Source organism: Mustela putorius, unplaced genomic scaffold (assembly GCF_011764305.1).
Source record: "Mustela putorius furo isolate JIRA1106 unplaced genomic scaffold, ASM1176430v1.1 tig00003853_pilon_pilon_pilon, whole genome shotgun sequence".
Classification (NCBI taxonomy): domain Eukaryota; kingdom Metazoa; phylum Chordata; class Mammalia; order Carnivora; family Mustelidae; genus Mustela; species Mustela putorius.
Window position 1 is genome coordinate 16,498,186 of NW_025422005.1, and position 12,127 is coordinate 16,510,312.

The window sequence follows — 12,127 nt, forward strand, 5'->3', positions numbered from 1 at the left end:
AGGATTCTGGTCTACGGCCCCAGAGACCCTGTGAGTGGAAAACTGAGAGGAATAAAGGCCAAGAGAGGTCCTGGAGTCTGGGAAAGAGAGGAGGGAACAGAAATGTGAGAAGGCGATGGGAGGGGGGTGGGGTGTGATGTGGATGGGTTGGGGTGGGCGAAGCACCCGCCCCCCGCCGTGAAGCTCCACTTCCAAGGCAAGGGGAGCCACCTCAGAAAACCTGCGAGCTTGACCAGCTGTGCAGGTCTGCCCGGCTTTGTCATGATTTTAGCACTGAAAGTTCCAGATCCCTCCGTCCTGGGAAAATCAAGTTAGCTGGTTATCCTCCTGGCCCTGCCTCCCCTTCCAGCCTCGGAAACAACCCTATCTGACCCCCAGGTCCTTAGCCCCAACTCACCCTTTTCTGGAAGGCTCAGGAAGGACAGGGCAACTCAGGCCCGGCCATGGCTGGCCAGGGCCTCCATGAGTCCCCGTGGTCCAGGGGACAGGAATGGCATCCTGGGCTCCGAGAGGCAGACTTCACCCAGGCTCCCCAGGAGCTGGCAGATGTAGTGTGGATTACCCCAGCATTAATCCCTCCACGTGCCCCCCACCATTAGGATTAGTTCCAGGGGTCCGTGAGCGGCAGGGAGGGGGGCACATCTGTCAGAGAGCCTGGGCAACACCACGTGATCCAAGATGCTCCAGGCTGGCGGGCAAGGGAATGCTCTCTCCGGAAGGAGTGTCTGCCAAGCCCAGTGCGCCAGAGAGATGACCCACAGGCCTCCCAGACCCATCCATGCCCCCACACCAGCTCCTCAGCTGCCTCTGAGGCATCTGGGGTTCCAACGAACATAGTTTGAAGACCACCAGGGGTCAAACCAATTGTTAAATATTCAAATAACCAGTTCTGTCACTGCTCATGTAGACCTTTTTATTTCTTCATCTATAAAATGGGGATAATCCTATCTTGGTGACAGGAGGATTAAATGGCAGCATGCTGGTGAAGCAGGTAGCCTAGGACCCTTCACTGAGTAAAGACCCCATAAAGACCAGCTTCTTGTGATCACGTAGCTTTGTGGTGCAATTCTCCCCAGCCCCCGTGTCAGACATCAGATCCTTCTCGGTGAACATTCTAGAAAGTTACTATCCCATTGGGCTTCCTTGACACAAAAAGTGTAAATATATTTGCTTTCCTGCCCCTAGACACGGCTGCACATTGGAATCACCTGGAGAGCTTCGAACCCACTGGTATCTGGGTTCCACACCTAGAGATGCTCAGGGATGTGGCCTCAGTGATGCCACTGTGTGGTCAAGGTTAGGAAGCACTGCCCTAGAGCAGTATGTCTCCAATTCACTTTAAATGTCTGTAGGAACAGCCTGGGGTCAAGTCAAACTACAGGCTCTGAGTCAGGGGGTTGGATCAGGACACAAGATTCTGCACCTCTAACCAGCTCCCAGGTAAGGTCGAGGCTGGGCCTCGTGGACCACATTTTGAGGAGCATGTCTCCTCTACAGTTCGTGGATCACACCAGCTTCCATAGCCTTAGGGTCCCACAGTTGTCTGCCAGCCACAGGACTGGAACGATTCTCCCCACTTTGTTGATGCTTAGGGTCCCCTATGTGAAGGGGTGGAGGCAGGCCTTCTGGATCTCAGTCTGCATCCCCTGTGGCCAAAAATCCGGGCTGGCCCAGAATAGAGACTTACTAAATTAGAACAAGAAGAGGCCTGAGTGGTTTTTCCCCAACTCCATGTTGTAGGGCTGGTGAAACCAGCTCTGAGAGAGGAGATGACTTCCTAGAGTCACATAGCAAGCTTAGGGACAGCAGCGGGGTGGGAACCCGGGTCTTCTGTACCCAGCCCACTTGGTCAGTCTTTGCCGGACAGCCTGCTGCTGGGTCACAGATTGTGTGCCGACACCGTTTCCTGAATATCGGGGCGACTCCTGTGTTGTCTCCCACCCCCTCCAGGGTGAGGACCACATCTCACTCTGGTTTGTCTCCAGATCAGGGCCAAATACTCACATCAGTCCACATCACGGTTCCACACCTCTGCTGACAAAGACCCTCACCCCCAGGACACCAGCTGCTTCCAGAGCTCCTCCCTCCCCAAAGCAGCCACCTGTCATCAACCCAGCCCAGTTTTGCCCTTTCTGAAGTTAAGCCAGGGAGAATCCGCAGCATGTCATACAGCAAAACGGCCACACGATGGCAGCAGAGGCCCGTATGTAGAACCCTTGGGCCCGGGAGCGCTTCCTCTTCTCTAGGCATTTGTCCGGGGCTTTCTGTGCGTGAGCAAAGATAATCCCCACAACAGCCCCCCGAGGGAGGAGTCGTTGTCCTCTTTATACGGGAGACATCATATCCGTCCTTTACTTAAATAACCTTCCATGCCTGCCCACTGCTTTTCGAAAGAATCAAAATTCAACCCTTGAGCCAGACTGCGAGGGTTGGAATCCCAGCTCCACCACTGACTACGTGCCCTTGGTTGGATTTCTTGGGCTTCTCTTGGACCCCCAGGTGTTGATCGGTAAAGAGAACAATAAAATAGCGCCTGCCCCCTTAGGGTGAGAGCGTGGATTGCACTAGCTAAGCACATGTGAGCCCCTATGATGACCACCATCCCATTACGTCTCCTCCCAGTGCTCCCTGCTCATGCCCCTGCCCCTGGTCTCTTCCCCTTTCTTCATCCCGGTTCCGCCCACCTTCCCCTTCTCCCCCGCCTCCCCTTCCCATCCTTTCCACCCTCTTCTCTCCATCATTCTCCCTCTAGTTTCAGAACTCGCTCCAGTTGTCCCAACACTTCCTGGAGGTGTTTCCTGATGTCTCTTTTCTGAAGACCATGCTCGGGTTTTTAGAACTAGGAGCAGGACTTGTAACGCAGAGGGGGAGAAGAGGCTCCCGAGTTCACGTGGACTGTGGGCTTGAGGGACTCTTGCTGCCTTCCTCTGTCTGTGCCGGTCCTGAAACTCTCTCCGGAGGTCCCCGGGGCTTGCTGCCCGGATTGTTTTGAGGTTGCTCTCTTGCTCCAAATCCCAAATCCACTCCAGAACATCCCCAGAGAGAGAAAATGACTGTACCTACCCTCAGCATCAGGATTGTTTGGAATGGAGAAAGGGGCCGAAAAGATGGCAAGGACAAACTAAACTTGAAAAAGGAAAGTGTCTTCCCGAGAGGATCTGGGAAGATACTTAGCATCTCCCCCTGGTCAGGCTTGTATTGATTAATTGATCCATCTGTCCGCTCACTTTTCTTTCTTTCTTTTTTTTTTTTTAAGATTTTATTTGTTTATTTGACAGAGATCACAAGTAGGCAGAGAGGCAGGCAGAGAGAGAGGAAGGGAAGCAGTCTCCCCACTGAGCAGAGAGCCTGATGTGGGGCTTGATCCCAGGACACTGGCATCATGACCTGAGCCAAAGGCAGAGGCTTTAACCCACTGAGCCATCCAGGCGCCCCTGTCCGCTCACTTTTCCACTGAGTCACCCAACAAACACTTACCAAGGATCTACCATTTGCCGGATCTTACGCTCGGATCTGGGGGTGGACATAGGGCAAGGCAGAGGTAGCAACAAGCACTCATTGTCAACACATGTGTATTTTTAAAATGTATATATGTAAGTAATCTGTACACCCCATATGGGGCTTGAACTCATGACCCAAGACCAAGCGTTACAGGCTCTTCCGACTGAGCGAGCCAGGCACCCCAGCACGTAGTTGTTCAGCACCTACTAAGTGCTGGACACTGTTCCTGGTGCTTGAACAAGACAGGTCCCTGACCTTGTAGAACTTCCATTCTAGCAGAAGCAGCCGAGCAAGTAAGTAGCGCATTAGACCGTGTTGCAGGCTATGCAAAGTAAGCAGAGCTGGAGATGGGGGTTCTAGGGTTACACTGGGAGGTCAGGATGGCCTCCCTGAGAAAGAAACATCCAGTAAACCACCCAAAGAAGGTAAGGGAGTTGGGTATATGGCCAGGAGAGGAAGAGTCCGTGGTGGGGTGAACATCCAATGCAAAGACCTCTTGGAAGGTGAGAATGTTCCCAGTGTGCCAAAGGAAAAAGCAAGGAGATGGGCGTCTGGAGCAGCCTGGGGGGCAGGGCAGTCAGCCAGGTGGGGAAGGTAATGGGCCACCGGGTCATGGGAAACCTCGTGGGCTGTGGGAAGGGGGCGTTGGTTCTCACTCTGAGTGATATGGGAGCCCTTGTAGGGTGCGGAGCAGAAGAGTGCCAGGACTTGACTCACATTTTTAAAGGACCACTCAGGCTTGTTTGTGGAGGGCCAGGGTAGGGGCGGGGAGGCCAGGGCTCTGTTCAGAAGCAGCGGTGGAGGCTCCTAGAGTCCCAGACTCTTGATATGCTTCAGAGTTGGACCCCATAGGACTCGCTGGTGAATTAAAGCCAAACAGGAGAGAAGACGACTCAGGAAGGGCCCCAGAGGTTTTGGCCAAAGCCACCAGCATGGGGAAGCCTGTGTGTGGGAGGGGTTTGGGGCAAAGGGACAGTGTTCAGGACTGTCATTAATTCTGAGCCAAGTGCAAGTACAGAAGTAGGCACTGGGCCATTTGAATCTGGAACTTAGAGGTCTGTATCAATGATATAATTTAGAAAATCACTGACATTAGAAAATAGAGAATATTTAAAGCCATCACCAGGGAGTGAAATGAAGTGGAGGAGGTTCTGAGCCCTGAGCGCCGAGGTCGAGGAGCTGTGAGTGCGGGATGGAGGCAAAGACCATGAAGTCATGCATCGTGGGTGCGAAATGGGCTTTACCAGGGGACCCAGATGCGGCGGGTCAGCAGTTTATGAGGTGCTGGTGCATTATGCTGGCTCTCATCATCGTATGGAGAGAGGTTCAAGGTTCAAGACGGAAAGATCCTGACATGTGTTCCAGAAGATTCCACCACCCCAAGCCAACACCCCCCCACCCCCCCACCCCTACCACACTGCTCTACTGTATAGACCGAGTGAGGTCAGCCTTGCAAGTAAAGAAAAGCTGGTCTGAACTCAGGCACCAGGGAAATTGCTTGCGGGGCTGAGGTCCCTGAAGGCCCTGAGGGAAGGGGAGACCTTGTGCAGTGGTTTCTGCTTTGGGGATGGGAGCCACCGCCTGGAGCCCACCTGCTGTCATCTCATTGCTGGAACCTGGAGTGAGCCCCCAGGGTCTTCCCATACAATCCAGATTTTTCCAAGGTCCATCCCCTGACCCAGGGCTCACCAACATAAGCCTTCCCGCTAGGGATGGAGCTCAGTAAGAGTGTAACACACAAGGGGGGGAGAAATCAGCTGGGCTCCTAAGAGGATTTCCAGCTGTTGTTGGCCAATGGGGGGGTGGGGAGACACCGGAGGGGGAAGGAAAAGCCTGGAGTGATGACACAATGTCCACGATGGCCGTGCAGTCCACACCAGATGCGAGGAATTATCCATCCCTCTGAGCAAGGGATGGAAACATGGTTGTGGAGGCCCAAGAACAGCTGTTGGTGGCTGCGGCCAGCTAGGAACAATGTCCTTGCCATTGTCAGAGAGTGAGTCGCTGGTAAGTCTCCTGTAGCTGGGGATGGTGCAGGGTGGGGAGGTTGGTCAGTGTGGGGGTATGTTCAGCACTGTGATAGGTTCACGCCATGGGCTCTGGCCTGAGCAGCTGCTAGAAGCCCTTCAGTGTTGCCTGGCCCACTCTGGAGAAGAAGGCAAGTTTATTTAGCCCTCCAGCCTGGTCTGTTGCCTCAGATCTCTGGCGTATGTTTCTGACGGATCATCACCTGTGGGCTGTCATGAACCCGGGAAGAGCTGGATCGTTTGTCCTTTCCAGAGCTCTACTCTCCACAGGAACCCAGAAGTCAGCATTCCGCCTGACACGTCAGGTGTACCCTTCTCTTTCCTAGCTGCCCACAGAAGATGAGGGAGTGCTGATCTAATGGCACCTTGAACGAGCCATACCAAAGCTCCCTTGTACCCACCATCTGCAGGGGGCAAGTGTGGAAGAGCAAGAGAATTCCGTATTGACAGAGCCCACAACTGGGCGGCAGCAGCTTTAAACAGAGTTCCATTGTCAGATTGTGTCATAGCAGGAAATCTTAGTGTTGGGTCGGAGGGCTCCGGGAGTGCAGGAGGAACAATAGAAATGACAGCCAGCCTGCCATCTTCCAAGCCCCCTCCCTCCCTTTCCTTAACCCTTGACTCTCCTGCCAAAAGGATGTATGCCCAGGTCACAGCTTCATAGGTAACCCGATACCTATGCAGGAAACAGAAGTATTAGGACCCCCCCACCCCATACCCTCCGATCACCAAATACCCTAACATATATGTGAGCCCATGCCCTGCCTTGGCCCAATAAAAGACCCCCCTGCCGACTCCCTCCCAGTGGGACTATCCCCCACTCCCCTTTCCAGAGTCGAGGAACCTCCCCCAAAGAACCTCGCGGGGCGGTGGGAGGGGGCACCTCCTCCCCGCACGACTTTCCTGGCTACCCTTCTCCTGAGCCCTGAAACTTCGCCAGAATGCACCGTTAATAAATATTGCCTTGTGCCTGCCTCGCCTGGTGTCGTGTTTATCTCGCCTATAAAACCTTACACTTACACTTACACCCCCTTTCCTAAATCAGGTCTACGGCAGTCAGAATCCACTGCCACCAATTTGGCTATTATGAACTGGTCAGATGACCAAGTTCTTGAGATAGACCTTGAGCCACAGGCCAGCATTTCTTGCAAGTGAGTCATACTGTGTGAGTACGAGTGCTTCATGGGTCAAGTGGATCTTCACTGGGCCACCTCGGACCTCCATGATGGTTTTGTTATTGGTAGGTCCAGGGAAGGATTTAGTGTCCAGTGTTTTACTGTGAGCTCATTCACATATCACCTCCTTTGGACTTTGTGGCCAAATTGCTTTATCTGTTTCCACAGCAGAGATGCTCCTAATGGTCCAGTTCTAGGTGGTCCCATGACCTGGCCATACAGCAAGACCATTAGCAATGGCCCATGAAGCTACGTGAAAGGGACTGTTGACAAAGGTGTGAGAAGCATCTTAAAAAGAGTGTAGTCCCCCTGGGCTGGAAAACTGGGGGGGGGGGGATACACCTCCCCCCGGCTCCAAAGGGAACCTGGAAGAAGACGGTCCTGTTGAGAGAGCCTCCCTGAGAGGAGTGACCCTGTGTGAAGGAACCCAGTCAGCCCTAAAGTAGCCTGACACAACCCCAGAGTGGAGAGTGGACTTGGAGAGGCAAGGAGAAGGTACCTGACCCACAAGGGAGGCTTGTGGTTTTAGGTAGGGAGGTCATGGGAAGACAGACCTGAGGGCACGTGGTAACTCACCAAACCCTCACAACATGCAAGGAGAGTGATAGTGCTCCTCTCCCCATTTGACAGTTGAGCAAACTGAGGTACAGCGAGGACAAACAATTAGAATTGTCTGAGAGCACACAGCTGGGAGTGCATAGAGGTGGGATTTAAAGCCAGGCTGTGAGGCTCCAGAGATCCTGCTCTTAAAAAAAAAAAAAAAAAAAAAAGTTATAAGAGAGTCATTATAAAAGGAAGGTGCAGAAAACCCATAAGACTGTGATCAACCATCAGAGATGCTATTTAGGAAGCACTAATTGACTGTATACCAGCACCAGCACCAATGTTGGGTCCTGTTGGGGGAAGTAGACAAAGGAACAAGATGCCGTCCTTGACTCCAGAGAATTTATAATCTAGTTGGAGGATGGGGAGGGAATCCAGAAATGTGTGCAAATCAAATCCCAGCAGATCGTGATACTTTCTACTGCCAAACTGAAGATAAAATGCGGGAGCTCGCCAAGGACAGACACTATTCCCAGCTGGGTTAGGGAAGCTCTCCGGAGGTGTAGTTTAGGAACTACTAAAGAAGTTTAATAGTTGAAAGGGGAAGATAGGGGCGCCTGGGGGGCTCAGTTGGTTGGGCGTCTGCCTTTGGCTCAGGTCATGGTCTCGGGGTTTTCAGGATCCTGGGATCGAGCCCCGCATCAAGCTCCCTGCTCAGTGGGAAGCCTGCTTCTCCATCTCCCACTCCCCTTGCTTGTGTTTCCTCTCTTGCTGTGTCTCTCTGTCAAATAAATAAACTCTTTTTTTTGAAAAGGAGGGGGGAAGATAAGGAGTTCCAGGGGAATAAATCATGCAAGCAAAGATGCCGATGCATTTGGGGGATGACCAGCCATCTGGTTTGATTAGAGATGCTTTTAGGTGGGGCCCCAACAAGGCATTAAGCCACACCAGATCCCATGGTGAGGTAGTGATTTCCTTCTAGTTCTCCTTATGGAGAAAACTCTTAGCTTGGTGCTAACATATCTCTCAAACACTAATAGTTACTAATCTCTCTTTTTAACCCCAAATTCCCAGGCTCAGACTTTTCCGGTGGGCAACCAAGCTCTGATTGGAACTTTAGTAACATGGATCTGTCTTCACTGTCTGCTTCTTCTTCCTTTTTTTTTTTTTGACAGTTATGTTCTATTTTAGCCAAACGATTCAGCTTTTAAATGTACAGTTAGTTATGTTTATTATGACTTTTCTTTCACAGGTACATTTATTTAAGGAAATGAGTCCATTTAAAGGGACGATATTGAGTTAAACATTCAGGTGGTTCGTGGCTCTGGCAAAAATCACAAAGGGGGTACCTGATGACTGAAGTTTAGGATATTTCAGCACAAGGTATAAAGCAAATGAGGGAGAGTAAGGTGATCGGGGGCAAGCCTGGAAAAGGGGTCAGATCATGGAGGGTCTGAACACCACGGTAAGGAGTGTGGCCTTTCTTCTGTCAACCACAGCAGGTGTAGGCTCAAGAACAGGCGTGAACTTGCCCACTTGGCAGAGCTTGGCTCTGGCCTCGAGCAGAGGGGAAGGGGAAGACTGGGAGCTGCGGCAGCCCAGGAGAGGCCATTATAAGACTCTAGATGAACAGGGACAGAGCCCTGGACTAGGTTAATGTGGTCAGCCAAAAGAGAGGAGGAGCCAGGTTCTGGAGCCCCCTCAGGTTGTTCTTAGAACGTAACACAGCTGACCGAGTGAGGACAGCTTTCTTTCCCAAAGGCGATTGGACTTTCAGCCTCCAATCCTGCTCTCCAGTGTGATTTACTAAGAAAATTCAATAGTCTCTGACTGGGTTTTACTGAGTAAAGGTAACATCTGAAGAGAACAGCCCACCCCAGTCTGTCTGACCTCTTTAGGGGGAATTTGAAGTGCAGTCCGAGATGATGGAGAAAACTGAGTCATGTCTCCTTACTCTGTGTTTCCTCATGGGGAAAGTCCGCTGCCTGCTCGACCTCTTGTGATGACTCATTCTATTCCATACGATGAACATCTGATTTTCTAAGACCTTCAGCTTCATTTCACTGAACATAAGCCGTTCAAGGACCTTGTCCTGGAGGGCAAAGCAGGCGTGCAATCTCTCGACTTCTTTTGTGTTCAAGACGTGGCTGTTGGGTTTGACTTCAGGAGGCTTTGGTTTCTCTGCTTCTTCCTAGGCTCCCCACATCCCAGAAAAGGAAACATTGGTTAATAGTGATTTACAAACAGCCCATTAATCAGTCCACACAAGCAGCCTTCAAGGAGAGCATCTTTGCCACATCTTGTGGTTGAGAGAGTTGGGGTCCAGTGAGGAAAGGTCCTCTTCTCAGTTTGGGAGTCCCTGAACTCCTAGGGCCCATACTTGCCTTTGGTTCCTAGGAATAAATGAAATGGCCTGCTCATCTGTACCCACAGGGGACAGAAAGCACTTAACCAAGATATAGCTGTCTCCTGGAGAGTGTGTTTATCCCAGTGTGCCTGAGACTGTTGTCAGGCCTCATAAAAATCACCACCTGCCAACTTTTCCTGTGGTCTCATGACACTGTCTGATCTTTGTCATCCTCATCTTTCTCTATGCCATTAATAATACTTTTTTTTTTCCTTTTTGGAGTCAGCTACAAGATCCTCATCGTTAAAACCAGTTTAAATATTTCAGGCATGCAGGGGCACTTGGGTGGTTCAGTTAGTTAAGCATCTGCCTTCAGCTTAGGTCGTCCTGGGATCGAGTCCCGTATCAGGCTCCCTGCTCAGCGGGGAGCCTGCTTCTCCCTCCCCCTCTGCCTGCTGCTACCCCCTGCTTGTGTGCTGTCTCTCTCTCTGTGTCAAATAAATAAACAAAAATCTTAAAAAAATTAGTTTCAGGGGCGCCTGGGTGGCTCAGTGGGTGAAGCCTCTGCCTTCAGCTCGAGTCATGGTCTCAGGGTCCTGGGATCAAGTCCCGCGTCAGGCTCTCTGCTCAGCGGGGAGCCTGCTTCCCCCACTCTCTCTGCCTGCCTCTCTGCCTACTTGTGATCTCTCTCTCTCTGTCAAATAAATAAAAATTAAAAAATCTTAAAAAAATTAATTTCAGAGGCGCCTGGGTGGCTCAGTGGGTTAAAGCCTCTGCCTTCAGCTCAGATCATGATCCCAGGGTCCTGGGATCGAGCCCCACATCGGGCTCTCTGCTCAGCAGGGAGCCTGCTTCCTCCTCTCTCTCTGCTTGCCTCTCTGCTTACCTGTGATCTCTGTCTGTCAAATAAATAAATAAAATCTTTAAAAAAAATTAATTTCAGACATGCAAAAAAATTACAGCAAATACTCACATTCCCATACCAGTATGAGGAATAAAATATCACAAATGTAACTGGAGTCCCCTGTGGGTCCTTCTCATAGAGTTCCCTCTCCCTCTGAACCTCATCTCAATGGCAATCTTGAACTCAGAAGTTATTTTTCCCATATATTTCTTTACCATAGTGGTTCTCAGTGGGAGGCTCTTTTGCCTCCCCCACTGGACATTTGGCAATGTCTGACATTGTTGGTTGTCACAATAGGGGGGCCAGGAGGTGCTCTTAGCATCTGTGGGTAGAAGCTAAGGATGTCACTAAACATGGTACAATCCACAGGACAGGCCCTCACAATCAAGAATTATCTCACTCAAAATATCAAACGCCCAGAGGTGGAGAGATCCAACCTTAATATATTCTCCCTATGCACAGGCATCCACAGACAAGGCGGTGTATGGTCTCATGTGCTTTTTTATCTTTCCATAAAAAGTATAGCAATCTGCATACATTTCCACGGTCTTCCTTAAGCCATTCTAGAGAAGCGTCTATGTTCCGCCGGTATCTTTAGTTCATCCATTTAAGATTTTTCCACTTTAAAGTAATGGTTACTGTTGCCAAACCATGTTGATGTCAGACATGAAGTAGGAGAGTCTGGGATGGTCCCCCATTTTTTTTTAACAAGATTTTTCTCTTTGTTTTCTTTCTATTGAAGTATGACTAGTATACAGTGTATACTAATTGTTGTATACTCGGGTATACAACATGGTGATTCTATGACTGTATAAATACATTTTTCAGTGCTCATCAAGATAAGTGTACTCTTAACGCCCTTTACATATTTCATTCGTTTCCCACCTACCACCCCCCTGGCAACCACCAGTTCTTTGTTTTGTTTTGCTTTTCATCTAGGGATGGTCTCTATTTCACGGCCCAGGCAACTGACCAGGCAACTGACACCTTGTAAAAGAAGTGCTTTGTCCTCCATCCCCCAAGTGGGAGTTGTGGAACAGGGGCTTAGACCCAGAGCTGTGGATATTTCAGTCCTGTACCCATTATCCTGACATCTTCCCTGCCCCACCCCAGTCTAGCTGCAAATATCCCATCATCCTTAGCTGAAGCTAAGGCCCCTCTTGCTCACCTTCGGGGACTCTGGGGGAGTGGGCTTGAGTTCATGCTTGACCAGCCAGTTGCTAAGCAACAGCAGAAGGAATAGGAAGCCAAACAAGGCTGGCTTATAGCCTATCAGCCAAGCCACCAGTGCTCCTACGGTGCCAGAGGAAGCAAGTATCCCATGGAGATACCTAAAAAGAGACATTATTTCCCCCAGCATTATGGCTTGGAGGCACCCAGGCCCCAAGACCCAGCCTTGGTGACCCCTCTAGGACAGTTGCCCTCCATGACAGGAGCCGTGGCTGCCCCCTCCTCTGAGTCATAACCAGCCGCCCTGCTGCCGCATAACAATAATATTAACTACTCCTATGTCTTAAGCGGCCACTATGTGCCAGACTTTGACAGGCAGATTGTAAGCAACATCTCATGATGTCCTCACAACAGCCAGGTGATGTCGGCTAGAGTGATACTTCATTTATTCAACAGTACT

The 12,127-nt window shown here is 50.7% G+C and overlaps 1 protein-coding gene across 1 annotated transcript; it reads right to left on the reverse strand.

Annotated features, from left to right (window-relative positions):
• Nucleotides 1–8,490: 8,490 nt before the first annotated feature.
• Nucleotides 8,491–12,001, reverse strand: TEX46 (testis expressed 46). Its single transcript, XM_013064764.2, has 2 exons — nt 11,666–12,001; nt 8,491–9,437 (listed from the first exon to the last, which is right to left on the reverse strand). The coding sequence occupies exons 1-2, from the start codon at nt 11,855–11,857 to the stop codon at nt 9,141–9,143; spliced, it is 489 nt and encodes a 162-aa protein (XP_012920218.1). The 5' UTR covers nt 11,858–12,001; the 3' UTR covers nt 8,491–9,140.
• Between the last annotated feature and the right edge of the window lie 126 nt (nt 12,002–12,127).